Source organism: Phyllostomus discolor, chromosome 14 (genome assembly GCF_004126475.2).
Source record: "Phyllostomus discolor isolate MPI-MPIP mPhyDis1 chromosome 14, mPhyDis1.pri.v3, whole genome shotgun sequence".
Classification (NCBI taxonomy): Eukaryota; Metazoa; Chordata; class Mammalia; order Chiroptera; family Phyllostomidae; genus Phyllostomus; species Phyllostomus discolor.
In genome coordinates this window covers 24,214,037-24,235,882 of record NC_040916.2, presented here as the reverse complement: position 1 = coordinate 24,235,882, position 21,846 = coordinate 24,214,037, and the positions used below count along the sequence as shown (strand labels likewise).

At 51.0% G+C, this 21,846-nt stretch overlaps 1 protein-coding gene across 2 annotated transcripts; it reads right to left on the bottom strand.

The window, feature by feature from the left end:
- Positions 1 to 3,435: 3,435 nt before the first annotated feature.
- On the bottom strand, positions 3,436 to 19,261 carry CCDC181 (coiled-coil domain containing 181). Of its 2 annotated transcripts, none has more exons than XM_028530971.2 (6): positions 19,030 to 19,261; positions 12,628 to 12,767; positions 10,348 to 11,310; positions 7,476 to 7,622; positions 5,574 to 5,728; positions 3,436 to 3,785 (listed from the first exon to the last, which is right to left on the bottom strand). In XM_028530971.2, exons 2-6 carry the CDS (start codon positions 12,742 to 12,744, stop codon positions 3,623 to 3,625), a joined length of 1,545 nt encoding a protein of 514 aa, XP_028386772.1. In that variant the 5' UTR covers positions 12,745 to 12,767; positions 19,030 to 19,261; the 3' UTR covers positions 3,436 to 3,622. The 2 variants fall into 2 exon arrangements, with proteins under 2 accessions (XP_028386772.1, XP_028386774.1); XM_028530973.2 differs by having other exon boundaries at positions 5,574 to 5,725.
- Between the last annotated feature and the right edge of the window lie 2,585 nt (positions 19,262 to 21,846).

Below are 21,846 nucleotides of genomic sequence, written 5' to 3'. Positions count from 1 at the left end.
TTATAATTTCAAGTGGCAATAAATTTCTCTATATTCTCTATTCAGCATTGTCTCCCCCCCCCCCCCCCCCCCAGAATGATGTATGTCAGTCCGAGTTTCCATCTGGCTTATACTGTGTACAGCTGCTCCTCAGCCCCTCCCCAAGTTTTCCGTGGTATAAAACCGAGGATGACGCGGAGAGGAAAGTTTTGTGACAGTGGACTGGGCGGTGATTTCTTAGTGGTAAAATCCAGAAGCACGGGCAACAAAAACAGACACAAAAAAGATAAACTGAACATCAAAATGAAAAACTTCTGTACATCAAAGGACACCATCAACAGAATAAAAAGGCACCCGCAGAGTGGGTGAAAATATTTGCAAACCTCATCTCTAATAAGGGTCCGGTGTCCAGAATAAATAAAGAACTACAACTCAACAACCAAAAAAAAAAAACACAACCCAATCTAAAAAATGGGCAAGGACATGAACAGCCATTTCTCCTAAAAAGATACACCAATGGCCAATAAGCACATCAAAAGATGCTCAACTTCACCAATAATTACGGAAATGCAAATTGAGCACTTTATGCCTGTTAGAATGACTATTTCAAAACACTAAAATAACAAGGCAAGGATGTGAAAAAACTGGAACCCTTCTGCCCTGCTGGTAGGGATGTAAAATGGTGCAGCCACTATGGAAGGCAGGATGGCGGTCCCTCAAAAAGTTCACGAAGTTACCTTATGGCCCAGCAATTCCACGTGTAGGGAGGTACCCGAGTGGCTGGGAGCAAGGGCTCAAACAGGTACCTGTACGCCAGGGTTCGTAGCAGCATCATTCACATCAGCCAGAAGGCGGAAGTAATACAGGGGCCGCTGGATGGGCGGGCAAAATGTGTGTGTGTGTGTGTGTGTGTGTGTGTGTAATGGAATATTCAGCCTTAACAAAGAATGAAAATCTGATCTATGCTAGGGCATAGAAGAACCTCTAAAACATTACACTATGTGAAATAAGTCAGAAACAAAGGGGCAGATAGTGTAAGATTCCACTCACAGGAGGCACCCGAAATAATCTAACCAGAGGCAGAGGCAGAGCAGCGGCTGCCAGGCGACAGGGGAAGGCAGAGTGGGGAGCTTTTGACTGGCGGGCACGGAGCTCCACTTGGGGTGACGAGGAGTCTCAGAGATGGAAAACAGCGGTGGCCGTGCAACAGCGCAAATGTGCTTAATGCCACTGAGCTGCACGTTTAAAAATGGTCAACTTTATACACATTTATGTACATTTTACCATAATAAAAAAATAAATTGTACCCTCTTATAACCTCAAAGTGGCAGCACACTTCTGCGATGGTTGATGTAAGAGTGTCAGTAATAACAGCAATAAAGTTAACACTTAACTGAGCTAAACAGAATAAAAGAAAGATCTCAAATCAACAACCTGACCTTACACATTAAAGAACTAGAAAAAGAAGGCAAACTAAACTAAAGAAGGTAGCACAAGGAAGGAAACTGAAGTTAGAGCAGAAATAAAATAGAGAATAAAAAAGCAAGAGAGTATGGAGAAACCAAAAGTTGGCTCTCCGGAAAGACTCATGAAATTGTCAAGCCTGTAGCCAGGGGGACTAAGAAAGGAAGGAGATACAAATAACTAAAATCAGAAATGAAAGTGGGGACATTATTACCAATCTCATATAGATATATAAAAAAAAAGCCCTGGCTGGTGTAGCTCAGTGGATTGAGTGTGGGTTGCAAACCAAAGGGTCACCAGTTCGATGCCCAGTCAGGGCACATGCCTGGGTTGTGGGCCAGGTTCCCAGTAGGGGGCGCTAAAGAGGCAACCACGCACTGATGTTTCTCCCCTCTCTTTTTCCTTCCCTTCCCGTTTGTCTAAAAATAAATAAATAAAATCTTTCTTTTTAAAAGAAACAATTGTGCACTGACAACCTGGATAAAATGGACAAATTCCTAGAAATACAAAAATTACCAAAACTGACACAAAAAGAAACAAAAATACGAACAGACCTATAAGAACCAAAGCAGTTACATGAGTAACCGAACACCTCCTGTCGCCAGGAGCGACCCTGATGTAAGCCACGGACACTGGGCGACAGTGACGCACCGACGCGGGTGCCACTTTGGTCAGGGATGCTGGCGGGGGGGGGAGGGGCAACACGGGAACTCTGCGCTTTCGGCTCAGTCTCGCCGTGAACCGAACAGCGCTCTGGCAAACAGTCTGCTGAAGAAGCACAGCCTTCCCACGGAAGTCCAGGACCAGAAGGTTCCACTGACGAATTCTACCAGCTATTTAAAGAATTAATATCCATCCTTCTCAGTACCCTCAAACAAACAAACACACACACACACACACACACACACACACACAAGGGGAGGGAACAGCGACCGCTCTCTAACCCGTTCTCTGAGGCCAGCACCACTGGCGCCAACGCTGCTGCACAGACACCCTGGGAAGAGACCCCAACAGACCAAGGTCTCCCGAGCGTAGACCAAACGGTCCTCGGCAAAGCGCCGGCAGACTGAACTCGGCCGCACGGTGAGGGGTCACACACCGCGACCGTCACCATCCATCAGGAGCCGGTGCAGTACAGCGCACTCACGGAACAAAGGGCACGACCACGTGACCGTTTCAGTGGCTGCGGAGAGGGCTTCGGAGAGGGCCGCAGGCGGTCGGGACGGGAGGTAAGTGCCCGGCGCTGTCCGACTCGGGGCCCAGTGACTGGGGCACGAGTCAGCGGGGGACCGGGGCCTCGTCTTCCGGAGCTTCACCGGACCGCCTGCAGTCACGCCCCCCCTCCCCCGCACTTGGATGTGCCCCGTGGTCCTCCGCCTCGTGAAAGCTCTCACACGTGCCAGGGGCACCAGCCCCCACACGCCCGGTTCAGTGTAGCCCCCGACACTTCCCAAACGTCCACCGGAGCCCGTCAGCTTTGTGACTCAGCGAAAGGTGTCTGCAGTCGTGCGGGTCAGAGTCTGCGAGCGGCCCACTCACCCCTCTCACTTCCACATTGTCCAAACGGGACTAACAGGGTTTTTACGGGAATTACACCAAGTGATTTACGTAAAGTGTTTACAGCAATGCCAGGTGCGTGATAAACTGAGAGCGGGCTAATTTTGTAACGTACCTAAAATAGCATCATGCATAATTTTTACCTTTTTTTTAAGGAGTAGGCCTACCCCACCAGTCCCCTTGCCACCGGTGCTCCAATGTGCAGCCGATGGAGACAGAACTCTGAGAAAGGCCTGTTTGTCTAAGGGGTCCCCCCGCCTGCCTCATGGGATGTTCTACTGCAAGTCTGTTCATGATAACAGAAATCTGCGCCTTTCTTGTGGTTCTTTCCAGCTAGAAATGTTCGAGTCATCTAGAAGTTAAGGGGATAAAGAATTCAGAGTTCATTCACAGCTCAATTTGTTGCATGGACTAAGAGATGGTATAACACATTTCAACACCTCAAGAAAAGAAAATATTTATTTTCTATTTTTTTTTAAAAAAGGCAAATCACTATCAACATCACCAAAAGTACGCACCATTTCCATCATTTAGAGTACAACCAGAGCACGCGGGCTGTAAAAGAGTGATACCCGAAATTCTGAGGCTCGTGGCTTCCAAGCGAAGCGTTTAATAGGCACCTTCAGCTGTAATAGTCAGCGAAGCGGAAAGATGGGGCGTCGGCCGCGCTGCACAGCTGGTTCTGCAGCTGCCTGGAGCGCCTGGCCTCCAGCCGCAGCTGCCTGGCCCTCTCCTTCATAGCCTGCTGCTCCACGAGCTTCTCTATCCGCTTCCTTCTCAGCCACCTGCGGAGACACCGTCCGATCTGGTGCCGGCCAGGCTGTGCCTTTCCCGCCACCGAGTTACCACCGCAGACAGTGAGCAGGACCTGCGTTTCTTTACGAGGAAGTGCTGCGGGCACAAGGCCAGTGAGGGCACTGACTGGAAAATTCCAGGCTCCTCCCCTCGGCTCACGCAAGGAAGCAAAGTTACATCTGATACTGAATGTTTGAAGTTAGGTTTGTCTTACAACGAAACTGCCAATGAAAACGTGTTTTTTTAGTGATAAACACTATTTTATTTGTGATACAGGTCCTAACCTTTTTTAAAATGTTTTTTTTTAAGCAAATAAGTATGTGATGTGTCCCAAATAGCTTCTTCTTTGCAACCAGCTGCGTGCTGACGTGGGGGCAGGCCAACAACACACAGGCACCGGTGTCGCCCGGCCCCCCGCCCCCCGGGGGGGGGAGGTCACGGAGCCCTTGCCCCCCGGCAGCGCGCAGCACAGTCTTCCCCAGAGCGGGGAACGGGCCTGAGCACAGACCCACTGACTCCGCTCCGGGGAGAGGCCACGGGCCGGCCTGCTCTAGTCTACAAATGCTGCTCGGGTTAGATGCCGTCAGAAATCACTGTGCACACACATGCCCGGTATGTGAGTGTGTGTGGGGGGGGGTGTGTACGGATATGTGTATGCCTGTGTGTATATGTGTGTACACACACACGTTAAATTATATATATACATGAAGTTTTTAGAGAAATAAACAACCAGACAGTTGTATTAGAATAAGAGACTTAAGAAGCATCATCACCCAAGGTTGTGTGGTCCTGAACTGGATACTAATTTGAGTAAATTAACTGTAGCCATTTTGGGGGCCAATGGGAAAAAAATGGTGACAAGCTAGATATAGATGAGATTATCACTGAAAATAAGCCGATTGCAGAAGAGTTTATAAGTACGATCTCAATTTCTAGTTTTAAATGATAAATATGAGAACTGTCTAGAAAATATGCACCAAGGTCCTAACACTAGTGATTCTGTGTGACGGAAATGTGGTTTCTCCCCTCCATTTCCACAATACACACTCACGGCCTCTGTGATAAAGGGCTGTATGTTTTAAAAAAAGGAAACAAGGAAGGAAGAAAGGAAGGAAGGGAGCAAGGAAAGCAGGAAGAGGCAGAGAAACAAAGAGAAACACAGCAAAAAGAAGAAGAAGAAAAACCTCCAACAGCAGGACTGCCGTGAGGCCCTCTGGCGAAACCCCCGAACCAGGAGTGTCTCCTGGGCACCAGCCGGGCGAGCGGGTCTCCCCAGGTAATGGAGCGGGATCAGGGCCACCTTCACCCCCGCGCTGCGCCCCCATCTCCTTGCATGTGGCCTGCACAGACCTTCCTCCGCATCTGAGTGCAGTTCCTTACAGGAAAGCATGTCCAGGACGGGCAGCTCTCCATTCGGGTTTTCTGAGGGCTCTGCAGGAGAGGCTGTGACCAGCCTCCAGCCCATTTCTCGAATAAACAAATGAACAAACGAACAAATGAATGAATGAATGGCTGGCAGGCTGTCATGGGGTGCCATGAGAAACAACAGGAGTACGGACACTGCCTTGCAAGAACGGTACCGACCCTGTGCAGACAGTGGGGTTGAGGACTACCACTCTCACACCTTTCCTGACGTGCGGGTCTAAACCTGAACTGGTGTGCAGTGTCCAAGGGCAAGTATTTGGGTACTTTTTCCAAGCTGTACTGATTGTCCCACTGTCTAAAATGCCCTTGAGGAGGACGGGGAGGGACGGGGGGGCGCTCGGCCTCCGACTTACTGCTTGAAGGCCCTGTCGCGGCCCGCGGCGCCCTTGAGGAAGAACAGGAATTCCTCCTGCTTCCGGAGCTCCTCCGTCTTCCTCTCTCTCAGCTGCTCCTCGTGCTTCTTCTTCAGCCACAGCCGAAAGGCCTGCTGCGGGTCTCGGTTTTCCTGCTGACCACAAAGACAAGCTTTGCTTCACCTGAGGGAGCCCAGAGGATGCCGGGGGGGGGGGGGGGGGGCCCTGGCGAGCAAGAACGTGTCCCACTCGCTGGCGCCGACCTCGTCACCGGCGCTCCTCGGTCCAAACCAGACACATTGCCTTTGCACCTGCACGCTGACCACCCTTGCCGGAAAATTCAACACCGAACTCACTGCCATCTGGCTTCCTGCAAAGTCCTACTGGACACAGCGCCCCTCTGCTCCCTGCGGCATCACGCACAACAGCCAGGACGTGGGAGCAGCCCGAGAGTGCGGTGGCGGATGACTGGATAAGGAAGACGTGGCATCTATGCACGACAGCATATTACTCAGCCATGAAAAAGGGACCAGTGCCATTTGCAACACCACGGAAGGGTCTCAACGGTGTTGTGATGCGTGAAATAAGTCACGTGGAAAAGGACACAAACTGTGATTTCTCTCGTTTATATGTGGAATGTGAAACAAAAACGAGACAAGTGAACAGACAAAACAAAATTTAGACAGTGTCTTGGAGACAGGAAACAGACAGGTGGGTGCCAGAGGGGAGGGGAGGGGAGTGGGGACAGGGCAGAAGGAGGGAACGGACGGCATGGTGACGTGTGGGGAGCAGGGCACGGCGCACACAGGCGTGGAACTACACTGTGCGCCCCTGAGACTGCCTAATGTGATCAGCCAGTGCCACCTCAGTAAAAAATGCGTGCGTGCGTACGCACACAGAAGAGGCGGAAGAAAACGATACAGTACAACAGCTACATACACATCACTTACATTGGATTAGGTATCACAGGTGATCTAGAGACGGCTTAAAGAAGATGGGAGGACTGGGCAGGTCGTACGCAAATACTACACCACCTACATAAGACGCTCGAGCATCCAGGGACTCTGGTACCCGCGGAGGGAGCCTGGGATCAATCTCACACCGATACATCACCAATAAATGGAGACGGTCTAAATGCAGTGGTCTGCAAGCTTTGCAAAGCTGAGCCCTCTGACAAAGAAAACAACTTTGCACAACAACACACATGAACTGGCTGGAGAAAGGCACTGTGGGCAGAGTGGAGGGCTTTGCGGCAAGCTGAAGGCGCTCCATGACATACAGTTTGGAAACCAACAATCCAGCACTTATGTCGGGCAGCCTTTCTCTTGGATTCTAGCTTCAGAGCATCGGACGGCCCGGCACGTCCCGGACTGTGATTGCTGCCACGTGGTTAATGCACGAAGAGCTCCCCTAGATCAGAAAGAAAGAACCACTATTCCTAACAGAAAAGTGAATCGACAGAGAACGTTTCTATGGAAAGACGCCGCAAACAGCTCACAGGTGTTCGGCCTCCCGGAAAACAGCGCTGCAGCCCGACAGCACTCCCCACCTGCCACGCTGGCACAGAGGAAGCCACCCGAACGCCCGCTGCTTCACGCAGGCGCAGGGCGTTCTGGGTGTGCGTGCTCTCTCTGTCCTGTTTCGGTATCAGAGTTGCGCTCCCTCAAACACACCGGCAGCCTCCCGCTCCCCGGCACCACAACAGCCTGCGTGAGCGTGGAACCACTTGACTTTTGCAAGGCTCCCCAGAACGTCATGGCAGAGCCATCTGCACGGCACGTCTTTGGGGGGGGGGGGCGCTCCCAGACACTGCCTCCGGCCCCCGGTCGGTCGGCGTCCCCGTGAGCGCGCTCAGCTCGCCGCTCTGGCGGGGACCGTCCCCCACGGAGCAGCCCCACTTACTCTGCTGTTCATGTCCTCCAGCTGCTTGGCGCGCTGGACCCTCCGCATCTCCGCGACCTGCTCCCTTTTCTTCTGCAGCCACGCCCTGAACACCGTGTCGTTCTCCCTTTTCTTCTCTCTCTCTTCCTCCATTTTCCGCTGCTCCTCCTGGCGGGGACAGCGTCAAAGGCCTTAACGGAAGACTTGAACACCGTGCGTGAGTGACTAGAGAGATATGTTCTGAGTTCTGAAAGTACAATTCCCTCCCCCAAAACCGTCCATCTAAATATTGGGCTTTCTTAAAAAAAAAAATAGGGCCTCTAATTTGCTTAGGAAGAAAACGAAGGTTTTTCAGGCTAAGTTAACTGTAGAGAGAAAGTCGGCAGCCACGGGGAGTGCGGTGCACGCGCACCGTCCAGGAATCCCCCGACTCTGCCCTCCTCTCCTCGTTTCCTTTCCGTCTGGAACTCCTCAAGCCGCAGCCACGCAAAGGAAGCACTCTGCGGTCTTTATAAAGGCACTAACGGCGTTGTGAATGTTTTTACATTATTGGCACATTTGTTCATTGTGATACATGGCACTGTGGTTGCGAAAGAGAATGCTATAGTCACTTAAAGCTGCATTTTTTTTTTTTTTGAGAAACAAAAAGCCAGGTTTGTCTGTTCATTTCTTGCACTTGAAGTCCTCCTCGACGACATCCTTTGCCTGGGACTCTGCCATCGTCCTTCACCACCACACAGCTGCCCCCAACCACTTCACGGGGTCTCCCCTCCCTGCGGGTCCCACGGAGGCCCGCCCTAGGGCTGTGTGTTGAAGCACGCTGTCTAGGACTCGCTGTAAAAACACTCCCACCCAGAAAGGAGGGGATGAAGCAAAAACAGGACAAAATCTCAGTGGCTTTGGAGTCGGGGTGATGGGAACACAGGGGTTAGTTGTACTTTTACCTGCGTTCAAAACTTTGTATCATGTTTGAAACTATTTTCAATCAGTGTGTAGTGTGTATTCGCAAGTTAACATTTTTGCTACCAGAAGAAACATCTAGACGATTGGTTAGCTGCAAGAACAACATGTTTCTTTTCATCTGCCTTATCCGGCCAGTGTTAGAAAGGGAGCTGCCTGGCCTTAGGGCCCAGCTCCTCGCCATGAGGCAGTCCCTGGAGGGAGGCAGCGTGGCCTCGGGGATACCTCCCTGTGCTGGGCACCCCGAGTAACCACCACACCGTCACCGCACTGTCACCGCACCGTGGTGTCAGTTCGGGCAGCTTCAGTCTCTCCCACCATTCAGGTGTCGTCACCAGAACGAACTGGATGACAGAACCCATGCGCCAATTCTCCTCAAAGAACGGGATTCAATTCAGAGTGCTTCCCTCACAGTCTCCTAGCACAGCGACTCCTTCTCATTTCTTTTGGTTGAAAAACTGTAGGAAGGAAAGGAGAAATCCCATCCTCCTGACAGCACAGACTACCTTCTAAATGCCCGTTTTCTGAGCTGCAGCAGAGCTTACAAAGACCGTGTCGCCCAGAACACAGTTCCGTCAAGACGAAAAGGGAGCTCCCCACCGGCCACCCCAGTCCAGCCTCCACCAGGTCCCTGGTGGGGAGACACTGACATTACACGAAACCTCCTGTGTAACTTCCATGGCTGCACACACACACACACACACACGGATGTGCGTGCACAGCCACGGCTCAGTGCCTCCCAACAAGCCACTCTGCGTTGTCGTCACCCGGCTGAGCGGACAGGGCCTCTCCAGGACCGAGACGTGTCTGAGCTGTGCGCGCTGAGTCGGGCTGCTCCCGTCCAGGCGTCCGAGGCCGCGCAAGTCACATTTTCAGGGCGCACCCCTTCAGACTCCAGCCTGAGCTGCCACAGCTTACCTGTTCTCGCTGGCTTTGTTTTTCATCCTTTCTGCTCACGTGAGTTCCTGATAAATGCCAGAAATCCCCCCTCCCCCATAATTTCCTACATAAACACAAAATACACCATTTGACAATGAATGCCAAGAAAACTGGGAACGTTGACTCCAGCTTTGCTGCAAACAAGTTGAAAGACTTTGGTAAAGTTACTTAAACTCTCTATACTATGGTTTGCTTACAAGTAACACGAGCTGCCAGCCACCCTGGAACCGTACAATTCCCCTTGCCCGTGACTCCACGGAGGCCGGGCCCGTGTTTGCGGTTAGACGTTGCGTGCGGTTCAGCCCAGTACCCTCAGGCGGCAGGGAGACAGAGGATCGGGCACCGAGTTAAGTAATTCAGGAAAAACTCACCAGTTTTGCTACCTGGACTTTTCAATGATAAATTACTTTTATTTTAAAAACAGAAAAAATACCTCCAAAAAATAATTCGAGATTCCATTAGATTAGACATTCTGGGAAAAATTTCATGAGGTTTATTAGATTCTATCCTTCGTCGAGACTAAAATTCCTGAAACCGAGGAAGCGTGGGCACGGAAGACACGTGAAGACTCACACGTCACGGACCGATCATCCAGCTCCGCCCGCCGCCTCCTGGGCCCCAGCACACTTCGCCTGCGTTCTCCCACCTGACTCCGCCTCCCAGCCCTCTCCTCGCCTCCCGCAGCCACTGAGCCGCCCCAGCCTTACCCTCAAAGTGAAAGGACCGGGTGACAGCCCCGAGACCTGCTCCAGCCCTAACCGGAGTCCCTCGTCACTGGGCCTCGTGGGCCGTGCCGAGAGCACCAGGGGGTCGGGGCGTGCGTTCCACCCACACACACTCACACACTCGTCACGCTCGGCCGCCAGACCCCGCGCTAGGGAAGCGCACCGAGCACCCAGCACAAGCAGGCCCCGGAGAGCCGTCTCACCCCCACCGAGCCTGTGAGACACACAGATGTCCTCCCCTCCCGGCCCATGACCCCTCGGGCTCTCACCTCTCTCCTCAGCTTCTCCCTCTTCTGTTCCAGCCGCTTCTGCAGCTCCTTCTGTCGAGGGGAAAGGCAGTATGTGGAGGTCACTGGTGACACGTTTGCGGACCGGGCCCTGTGACCGGGCTTCCCGCCGCCCTTGTTCGAGTCCGAGCTGGCGGTGGGGCTCGGACCGGTCCTGGGGTGGGGTGGGGGCTGGGGGCTGCAGGCCCAGGGCTGCTCCGCCGCCGACGGGCCACCGTGGGGCTTTGCCACGGGCTCCTCCTTCTTCACGCCACCGACGGGCGGGCCGGACGATGATCCGGGTGACGACTGCGGGGGGCCGTTTTCCGCGCCGCTGATCTTGTGGGCGGGGGACAGACACCCCTGACTCTCGATGTCCTGGAAATTCAGGAGCTCAAACTTCCCGTCTCGCTCCACGAGGACCTTGCGGTCCTTGCCCTCCTCGCGGCTCGCGCCCGGGACTGCCAGGAGCACGCCGTCCCGGCCCGGCCCGCCGGAAATGCGCAGCTGCGCCAGCTTCCCAGACACGTGGCTCTCGCTCTCGAAATAGTATCTGTAGTGGTCGGTGTCCTCCAGCGGAGGGACTTCGAGGTCCACTAGCTTGTCCTTGAACTTGAGTTTGCGCTCCCGCTTGCTGTTCACGGGCTCTTGGTTCTGGAGCAGCTCGTTGGCTTGCACGATCTTCTCCATGATGTACCTCTTGACTTCCTCATCCTCGTCCTCCTCCAGGTCCCTCTGGCCGTCCAGCCTGGACTCCTGGAGAGAGCTCTCGCTGTCCGAGTCGGACACGGGGTCCGAAGGCTGGCTGCTCGGTACGGAGATGAAGTCGCCCCTGGGGGCCACCTCGTCCCGCGGGGCTCTGCCAGGGTCCGAGGGCCGTTTGGCGCTGCGCTCCGCCCCGGGTTCGGGTTCGCTGTCCCCGAGTTCCGGGCTGACGCTCCCTTCGTCCCCGGCCCCGCACGCCATCTAGAGAAAAGACAGGAGGTTCCCTCTTCAGTGAGAATTGAGACGCTCTGTCTGCTTATATGTAAAAAAAAAAATCTGAAGTGGTTTTTCAGGTCCATGCAACTCATTTTAGAAGCAGGAAGATGTACGAACGTACGTACTTCCCGCTCATTCTTTGCTCGTGACACTCTAACGTGTCTGTGAGCCCCTCGGGGTAAGGCAGGGAGCACCAACGCTCAGGGAAGGCTGGACTCCAGATCTGTATTTGATGTGATGGAGGGCGGTGTTGATGTTTGAAAGTCTTATGCTAACACATGAGAGGATGACTATAAATACTACAATGTTACTTTAATATTCCACCCTCTATAAAATTTCCCTCTCTTTACGTTTTCAGAAGAATATTTTAAAAAATGTTTTCTCTTGCCCTGGCTCGCGTAGCTCAGTGGATTGAGTGCGAGTTTCGAACCAAAGCATCGCAGGTTCGATTCCCAGTCAGGGCACATGCCTGGGTTGCGGGCCGGGTCCCCGGTGGGGGGCCATGTGGGAGGCAACCACATACTGATTCTCTCTCTCTCTTTCTCCCTCCCTTCCTCTCTCTAAAAATAAATAAATTAAAAATCTTAAAAAAAAATAAATAAAAACGTTTTCTCTTGGTAATACTTGTATTCTTCAAAACAGCACCTTTACCCCCAAGACCATTAAAGTTACTGTCATTGATCAAGTCCTAATTGTTTTGAGGTTCTTAGAATCTCTTGAGATTATTATTGCCATTTTCTGCAGGAGCCAAGTGCAAATTCCAGATCAATTTTTACCTCTAGATCTTCTAGAGGAAAGCAAAAGCCCTTTGCTTTCTTCCCCATACTCGTTCTCCTGAAGAGCTCATTCACTCCTCAAGGCTTCAGTTACTAACTGAAAGGCCATGTTTTTAGAGGGTGTGCTTTATTTTTCGTTTCTATTAAGAGTATAACCCCACTATTTTACCCAAGTTTATATAAAGTAGAAATAAACTGTATTCATTTTTTACTTTTGGTGCAATTAATTATATTACTTACATTATATAAATTAAATACAATTTTAAAATGATCATTCTAGGTTTACTAAGTAAGGGCTGACTTAACCCCTGTTGGCCCGGTAAGCAGCCCCGTGCTCAGGACACAGCACGGGGGCCCTGCGAGGCTCGGTCTCCTCGCCCACGGGACGGTAACGCCGCCTGTTCTGTGCGCGTGGAGGAAACTGTGAGGGGCTGAGATGAGACAGCACGAAACCTCCCAAGAACCGCCCAGCACTTCGTTAGCATCATTACCACGAGGGCCGTAGGCAGTTTATGTATATACATACCTCCAGGATGCCGGCGTCGCTCTTTTCCTTTTCATTCATCAGCCACTCCAGGTCCTTTTCGAAGTCGTCTTCATACTCTTCCGTTTCTCTGGAGTCGGCGCCTTCGAGCTCCTCCATCGCCCGCGTGCGGAAGAGTGATGCTGCGAGGTGGAAAGAGGAGATGTCCACCCCACGCCCGACTCGGGGGCGGTGTGAGGGCTGAAGACGAACGCGGGAGGTCAGCTGGTTCACACCCACACACAGCGCACCCGGGGCGCTCAGAACCAGCCCGCACCTGCAGCCCCAGAGGAGACCGACGATGGCCAGACGTGTCCTCAGCGTCTGACTCCAACCGCCACCCCACTCCCCGCCCGGTTCCTGAAGCCCAAACTGGTCAGGAGACTAGAGGAGGCAGGTGGGAAGACCACCCGAGGCCTCGGCGGGGGGTGGGGGGGGATCTTCCACGCTCCCTGCACGTCACGAAAACGCCCTGTCCGGGCCAGGGGGCGCGACTCGTCTTCTTGGTCTCGCTCACTCGCGTTTTCTCACGTTTGAACGGAGACAAGCACGCCGCTTCCCAGCCTCAGCTTCCCAGTCCTTCCTGCAGAAGGAGCCCGTCACCTGCCTGGTGCAACTGTAATGTGGGGTCTGAGAGCCTTTTAACTGGCTCTCACGCACGGGAAACGTTGCCTTCCCCAAGGGCAGGCCACTGCCGGCTCTAAATAAAACACTTTTTCATTGGGAAAACGAACTCTGACGCCTAATACTGGAAAACAGTAACGATGGATAGGGGTGCCAGGTGAAAGTTAGTAACGGTGTGTGGACATAAACAAAATGTAAACAGATGTACTAAGTGTCTGCGTCAAGGGCTGCGGCAGGAGGAAGAAGACAAGCAGTTAACACAGTCTAAAACGGGAAGGGCCCCGGGGGACTGAGGAGGGTTTCGGACCCCGGGCCGGAGCGTCCGGGGGCCCCCCCAGACTCGCAGAGCAGCGGGAGGGAGAGCGGGCACGCGCGGCCGGCCCCGGAACTGAACAAACGTGTGCCCCTGAAGAAAGGTCTGGAAGGGTGAGGAGGGGCCAGTCTGATGGCACGCCCCCTTCCCTGAAAGAGAAGGGCTGAGGGGGATGGTTTATGTGGATTAATGGTCACCAAACGGCCCACGGCGGAACCACGGGGCAATGCTCCACACACCCGCCCTACCCGGCCGGAACGGACACGGACGGGCAGGAAGGGGCCGCGGTCCCTAACCGTGCGCAGGGTATCAGGCCCGCCTTCAGGAGAACCGTAGGGCCCTGACCTCGGGGGGCTCCCGGCACCTGCGGGCCTGTTCCCCTCCCTGCCTGCCTTCGCTGGCTCCTGCGCGGAGAACGAGTCGCCCGAGACCCTCTCGGGAAGGAGAACTCACGGACGCCAAGAGCTCGAGGGACCCAGGCCCGTGTTTAACGAGGTCAGATGAGAGCTATTTTGCCTGAATTCACAAATGGCCCACACACTTTGTTCTGGCCTTCGCTTCACGCCTCTCCCCGCCCACACACACTGGACCAGACCGCCTGGCCTGGTGCCCCTTTTACACGGTGAGACTTATCGTGCTCCTCCCACTGTTCGCCCACAGACGACAGTGGGGGCGTGAGGGTGGACACCCGGCTGCACCGTGCCGGCCCAGTGACAGGGCTTTTCAGTCCTACATGTATAAAGCACGTTAACAGGTTTTAGTGGACTCTGGGTCCAAAAATAATAATGCAGACACCCCACACGTGAATGAGCTCCAGGGCTGAGACGGTGGGCGACACCCAGGCCACGTGCGAAGTCGGCACCCGCTTCCCGTCCTGCTGTAGTTCCGGGAGCAGCAGGCGAGCCGGGACGCGCTCGGACGCCAGCGGACCCGGAGGGGTGGACAGAAGGGACGGAGGCGAGAAGGCGGCAGGCTGGGAGGGCAAAGTGCCTCACAGCCAGACGCTGAGGAGCCCTGACCTCCTGGCAGTGGCAGCCGGAAGAAAATGCAGGACAGTGGTGACGACCGCTGTGAACATTTAAATTACGGCCTTCACGGGACAGAGAGCTGGACTTGTCTCACTTTGGGTGATAAAACTGGTATCGGGGCACACCTGGATACAGTGAAAAACAGAACATCCACGTTAAAACTTGCGCTGGAGCGAGGTGCGGAGGCCGCCGAAGTGCCCAGAAGACGGGCAGGCAGGAGTGTTTTCAAGGACATCGTAGCTTTGGAAAGAGTAAGCCAGATGATGCTTAAGATTGCGTTTAACCTTTTCTGGAAGATGCAAATTAGCCAATAACTGCCAACTCATGGAAAGCAAGAGAATGTAAAAGCAAATCCGTAGTACCATGGTGAAGCATCTTCAAAATAAATAATAATCAGCGTCGGAATAACCGAGCCCAAGGTTTAAAGACACTGTAGCTAGAGAGCAGGCTGTGGGCTACCGGGGCAGGCTGGGGAGACAGGGGAGGAGGGATGGAGCAGACAGGAAAGCGAAGAGACGGGAAAACAGTGCATGGACCCAGACAGCACCGTGGTGACTGCGGGGCAGTGGAGGGGGGTGTGGGCGGGGTGAATGGTGAGGGGCAGACACCTGACTTGCAGCAGCGACCACACGACACAGTGCGTAGATGATGAGGTATAGAATGTGCACCTGAAACATGTAATTCCTTCTTGATATTTATTTCTCTTAAACTAAGATCATAAAATGGACTTTCTCAAAAAGCTCAAGGTAAAGCTGCAACAATTTTTGAATCAGAGGTTGAGAGCAATAATGCCTGGAGGTGACCTGAACAAACCAAATCAATTAGTTCAGAGTGAGTTTGCCACTGCCTACCTGCCAAGGAGGTGAAATCACGTTAGCGGTTAAGTCTGCTTACCTGCCAACTGAAATAAGGGTGCCACGAATCTGCTGAACAAAGTACAATTCACTGTGATCCAAGACACGGAAGTAATCCTATTTTTCAGTCACTAATGCCTTAGGATAATCAGCTTTCTTTTCAGACCAGAGACATACTGTTGAAGTGTACTATTTTGAGATGTTTAAGTAACATAACCGTTAGAATACAATTTCTATGGAGCTCTTTAGTGCTTTTCCTCAAATTTAATAAACATAGTTGAACTTGTAAATAAATGGCTGCCTGAAGACTTTAATAGATATGCGTTAGTATTTACGATGAATTGCAACCACATGAAAACTCAAATTTAAAACCAAAACAGACTTCCAGCCAAGATGGAGGTGTAGGTAGACACACTGTGCCTCCTCGCACAACCAAAAGGAGGACAACAACAATTTAAAAACAAAAAACAACCAGAACTGACAGAAAATCGACCTGTATGGAAGTCTGACAACCAAGGAGTTAAAGAAGACACATTCGTCCAGATAGGTAGCAGGGGCGGAGTTGGGCCTGGGAGAGGACGTGCGGCCAGGCGGCAGCTGGCGGACCCAGCGAGGCAGCGGACTGTGCAGGGGCGTGGCACACAAGGCGGCTGGTGGGCCAGACCGTCGCACCTTCGTGCGCAGATAAACCCGGCGAAACCGGGGACCGGGACGGACCGCACAACCCAGGGCCCCAGCTCAGGAAAATAAGGCCTCAAAACACCGATTGAAAACACCTGTGGGGATTGAGGTGTCGGGAGAGACTCCCAGCCTCACAGGAGAGTCCGTTGGAGAGACCCACGGGGTCCTGGAATGTACACAAGCCCACCCACCCGGGAATCAGCACCAGAAGGGCCCAGTTTCCTGGTGGGCAGCAGGGGAAGTGACTGAAATCTGGCAGAGAACAGAGCAAGCGCCATTGTTCCCTCTTGGACCCCTGCCCCAAGTACACTGACACAACCCAGCGATGGGTTGCCCCACCCCGGGGAACACCTAAGGCTCCGCCCTTCATACCTAACAGGCACATCAAGACAAAAAAATGGCCTAAACAAAAGGACAGATCAAAGTTCCAGAAAAAATACAACTAAGCAACGAAGAGATAGCCAACCTATCAGTTCAAAACACTGGTGATCAGGATGCTCACAGAATTGGTTGAATTTGGTCACAAATAAGATGAAAAAATGAAGGCCACGCTAAGTAAAATAAAGGAAAATGTACAGGGAACCAATAATGATCGGAAGGAAACTGGGACTCATATCAATGGTGTGGACCAGAAGGAAGAAAGAAACATCCAATCGGAAAAGAATGAAGAAACAAGAATTCAAAAAAGGAGAAGAGGCTTAGGAACCTCCGGAACATCTTTAAATGTTCCAACATCCGAATTATAGGGATACCAGAAAAAGAAGAGGAGAACAACAAGTGGAAAAGTTATTTGAACAGATAATAAAGGAGAAATTCCCTAATCTGGCAAAGGAAATAGACTTCCAGGAAGCTCAGAGAGTCCCAAAGAAGTTGGACCCGAGGAGGGGCACACCAAGGCACATCATAATCACATTAGCCAAGGTAAAAATGAAGGAGAAAATCCTAGAAGCAGCAAGAGAAAAGGAGACAGTTACCTACAAAGGAGTTCCCATCAGACTGTCAACTGATTTTTCAAAAGAGACCTTGCAGGCAAGAAGCGGCTAGGAAGAAGTATTCCAAGTCATGAAAGGCCAGGACCTACATCCAAGATTGCTCTATCCAGCAAAGCTTTCATTTAGAACGGAAGGGCAGAAAAAGTGCTTCTCAGATAAGGTCAAGTTAAAGGAGTTCATCATCACCAAGCCCTTATTATATGAAATGTTAAAGGGATTTAAGAAATCCCTTCTTCTTCTAAGAAAAAGAAGATAAAAAATATGTACAGTAAAATGACAGCAAACTCACAATTATTAACAACCACACTTAAAACAAAAACAAACTAAGCAAACAACTAGAACAGAACCACAGAAATGGAGATCACATGGAGGGTTATCAACAAGGGAGTGGGAGGAGGAGAGAGGGGGAAAAGGTACAGAGAATAAGTAGCATAGATGGCAGGTAGAAAATAGACAGGGGGAGGGTAAGAATAGTGTGGGAAATGTAGAAGGTAAAGAACTTATATATACGACCCATGGACGTGAACTACAGGGGGGGATGTGGGTGGGAGGTGGTGTGCGGGGCAGAGGGGAGTGAAGGGGGGAAAATGGGGCAACTGTAATCCCATAATCAATACAATATATTAAAAATAAAAAATAAAACCAAAACAGAGTGTAAGCAAAAGAAAGAAAAATAAAACGATTACACATTAAACACGGTAGGTGTTATTAAATCACACCAATATGCCTTACTTAAAAAGGCATAGTTGAAGCGACTCAGAAGCAAATGAAAAGAGGCATCAAGTTTGAAGGACCATTATTTTCCTATGATTCCAAAAAGCTCATGGCTGCTCCCCGAGCAAACAGAGAACACGAACCATAAACTCTTGTTACCAAGTCCGCTAAGCCTTTTCCAAATGCGTCACAGGATATTCAATCCCCTCCGGTTCTTTTAATCCTCATCCCAGGGAACTGGCTTTACGGTACACAGTCGGCACGCTTGAACAGAAACACACCTCACACGACAGAATCGCCTGGCACTGACTTCTTGTGAGTTTTCACACATTCAAATTTCCACGTTTATCCCTGGTAAAAATCCATTCAACTCGCTTGGACCAGAGCCACCTTCTTCCTGGAGACCTGTAGTGACAGAAATCAGTTCCTCCCCCCTAAGTGTCTGCTAACTCTTACCTGGGGACGTGAGTGTCTGCTAATTCCTCCCTGAGTACGTGACTGCCTATCTTTTAGCGCTGAGTCTAAGCCGAGTCCCGAGATGTACACAACTTGCGATAACTTTCTGGATTCAGAAATTTCAAATAGAGTTTCATCCAATTCATTGACTCTAGTCTTACCACCTTTTAAACATACGCTTATCCAAAAGCTAAGAAAAGTGAAAAAATGTCAAAGGAAACACCTTTTAATATAAAACAAGCCCTAAAACAAAATCGAACCCATCGTCCGCTCCTGAGACCACCTGGCCCACTCCTTCGGCTGCGGCCCGCCACGACTGCGGTTCCTGGGGGTACATGTTTTTGAAAAACTCGTGTGTCTGTCACCAGGCATGACGATAAGTAAATAACACACATCAGGGGATCTTTCCACTTGCACCCAAGGCACCACCGATTCCACGAAGACCGCGGTTCTTGGGAGCTAACGGCTTAGGAGTGAGTTTTCTGTCCCAGGCGGGAGACCGTGGGGACGGGAAAGGATACGGCAACAGGGAGGACAGACGCGCGAATCCAAGGCAGCCGCTGCCGGGCTCCGTGGACCCGGCCGTGGGAAGGGTGTGGACCCACCAGGGAGGCTCTTCCCTGGCATCTTGACCCACCTTTCCTTCCACCTGTCCCCGATGGTTCCCCCTCTCCCCTCGGTCCCCACCCCCCATGAGTGAGTCCGCACCATCCTTCCCTCTGTCCCTCTACAGCCCCTCCTGCCTGTGTGAGCTGCGGCGGTTGAGGTCACAGAGATGCCAGGGGACCAATCCTCTCCTCCTCTTTCTACGCTCTGACGGGCCAGGGAGAGAGAACCCAGCACCTGCTACCAGGGCGGCCAGGACCCGGCTGCCATGGCAACGGCGCGACTCGGCGTCCTCCATCCGGGCGTCTCTTACGACGCCGGCCGGTGCGCCGCGGGCGCGCGCAGGCGCAGACGGCAGCCAGGGGGCACCTGCAGGGGCTCCCAGAAGCTCCAGCTTCTGCTCGTCCACAGAGGACCTGCCAGTCCGCGGTTTCCACGGAGACGACCGCGGACTTCCGGCGGCACCGCGGGTTGCCTGAGCTGTTTCGGTGCAGGCTGAGGGCTGCTCTCCTCTCCTGGCTGTTTTTCCGCGGGTACCTGTCCCTCTCGCCAGTGTTTGGGAATTGTTGGAACATCTACGACTATGTTCCTGTATTTTATTTTCTCGCTGTTAACGTCAAAAACTATTAATATTTTGCTTTCCCCTAGTACATAGGCCAACCGCTAGCTAATTCGTTACCAGATTTGGGGCCCGGATTTAGATTGCATTCACAAATGACAAAATATTAGTATGGTACACTCCCCACCATAAATAAATAAAAACGAGAAATGAAAATACTCAGAACAATCCACTTTTCAGATTATTTTAAAACATTTTTTAGAATTTCTAGCATTTGATGCAGTAGAGCACTGTTTCTCCAAAAGAGGGGCAATATAAAATTGGATTTTTAAGTATCACCCAGACTGTAAACCAAGTTTAATAAAAACAGGATTTAAGGTGAAAATGAATGGCAGTAATGAGTGCGCCCCCTAGCGGCCATGTGGAACTTTAGGTTGGAACGTCCTAATGTTTGTTCTGCTGCAGGGCTTATTTTGAGGCCACAACTCGAAAAAGACAAAAATTAAAAAAAAAAATACTTTTTTTTTTTTTACTTTGAAAGGGCAAAGGGATTTTAGGCAAATTTCCTTCATTGAACGTGGAATTACTACTAAAGACCAAGTAGACCTTCGGTTTCAGAACTCCTAGCTTAAAAGGTTTCCCACTGTACAATCTGCCGTGATACACCCGAGCCACTAAAAAAGGTTTATTGAACCATCATTCATTTAAGAAGGCAGAGAAACATCAGGATGCATTCCTAATCTCTGCATGAAGGAGCTCACTTTAAAAGGAGAGAACACAGGGTGATGATGCACACCGATGCATTTAGCTCCAAAAAATAAAAAAGAGGGACCAATTAGAAAAAAGGGACAATACTGACTTCCGAAGAATGACTTACTGAAGAGGGCAGGTAGGGTGTTGTGTGTAGAGACAGGTGATAGCGTTGTGACGGCATGGAGGCGTGGAGTTTACCCTAAACTCTTTAGGCGATTCACAATTGCTGGTCTAAAACATGGAAAGGGGGGCGGGGAGGTGTGGCCTAAAATGCAATCTATCCCTGACTGCCTGCAGCAGCCTCTGAGATATCTGAAAAATCACAGCACGTTGTGAAAACCACTGCAGTACGACCTGTGAACAGGCATTTCCATGAAAATTAGGACCATCTTTGGGCCAGTTAAGTGTATCATCTATTTCTTCCAACCTGTACAGACAGATACAGTATTTTCATATCTTTGTGTTTGCTGAGACATTTTGCAGACCCGCTCCATTGACTGAGGTTTATTTCAGGGGGTCAGCCAGACACTAGGGAGACATCCAAAGCGTACAGTGAAAGGAGGCATCAGATGTGTCCTGTGAGCCAAACACGTTTGTCAGGGGCCCAGCCGTTTCCGGCCTGCGGTCTGAGCAAGGAAGGCAGAAGGACTGTAGAAATCTTGATCAAAATTACCAGGAAGTGGGCAATGATTTACTTTTTTAAGATTGACTCCTTTGAAAACCTAGCATTTTGAATTCCTTCCCATCCACACTAATGAAAACAACAGGGGAATTAGGACTACTACAAGATCATTTTGCAGACACAGGAGACAATGTCCAGAAATGCCTTTTCCAAACTAAATCGTCTTAAACCAATGTTAGGGGTTAACTGTGAGGATGCCATGATTAAGTGAAACGGTTTCTATCATTGCAGCACAGGGCCTTGGGTACATCACCCAGTGGACTGGAGATTATTGGTGGGCATTTTAATCTTAGTGTTTTATGTTTTAAAAAATAATAGGCATTTAGCTATTGCACTGGCAGGTGGCTATATTGAGCCCATTACATATTCCCGTAACTCAGTAATCATATAGATTGGTTTGCAACAAAAGACAAAAAAAAAAGACACGGTCCCTAGGCAGAAGGCATACAGCCTGAAAGGCATTAAGGTACAGGGGATAAAACTACAGGAACAGAAAATTTTATCTTAAAAAACTTCTTTTGGTATTAAAAGTGTCCACGTCTTTGGTGATAATCAATGCAATGCCTCAGTGAAGCAGGTTTTGGAAGGGGGTATTAAAGGAAAGGTGCTCATCTGATTTGGCATCCGGGATACGATGAACCAGTGATTCTCGCCGGTGGCACGAAGATGCTTCCCTGGGTAGCAGAATACTTGGGGCTGGAACAAAAACAAGATGGTAGCTGCTGCCCTCGATTTGGTTTAATTTACTTTATTTTTAAAATCCAGTTAACATGAAAGGGAATGTGGGTCTTTGCCATTTCTAAAAGGGAGAATGCTTTAAAAACAGAAATGGGAAGTGTCAAAATCAAGAAAAATAAACAGAGCCACGTTGTTCTAGAAAGAACCAGGGGAACAGCAGAAATCAGGAGGAGAGTCAAAGGCAATGATCACAGAGCGACGGAAGAATCGACAGGATACAAG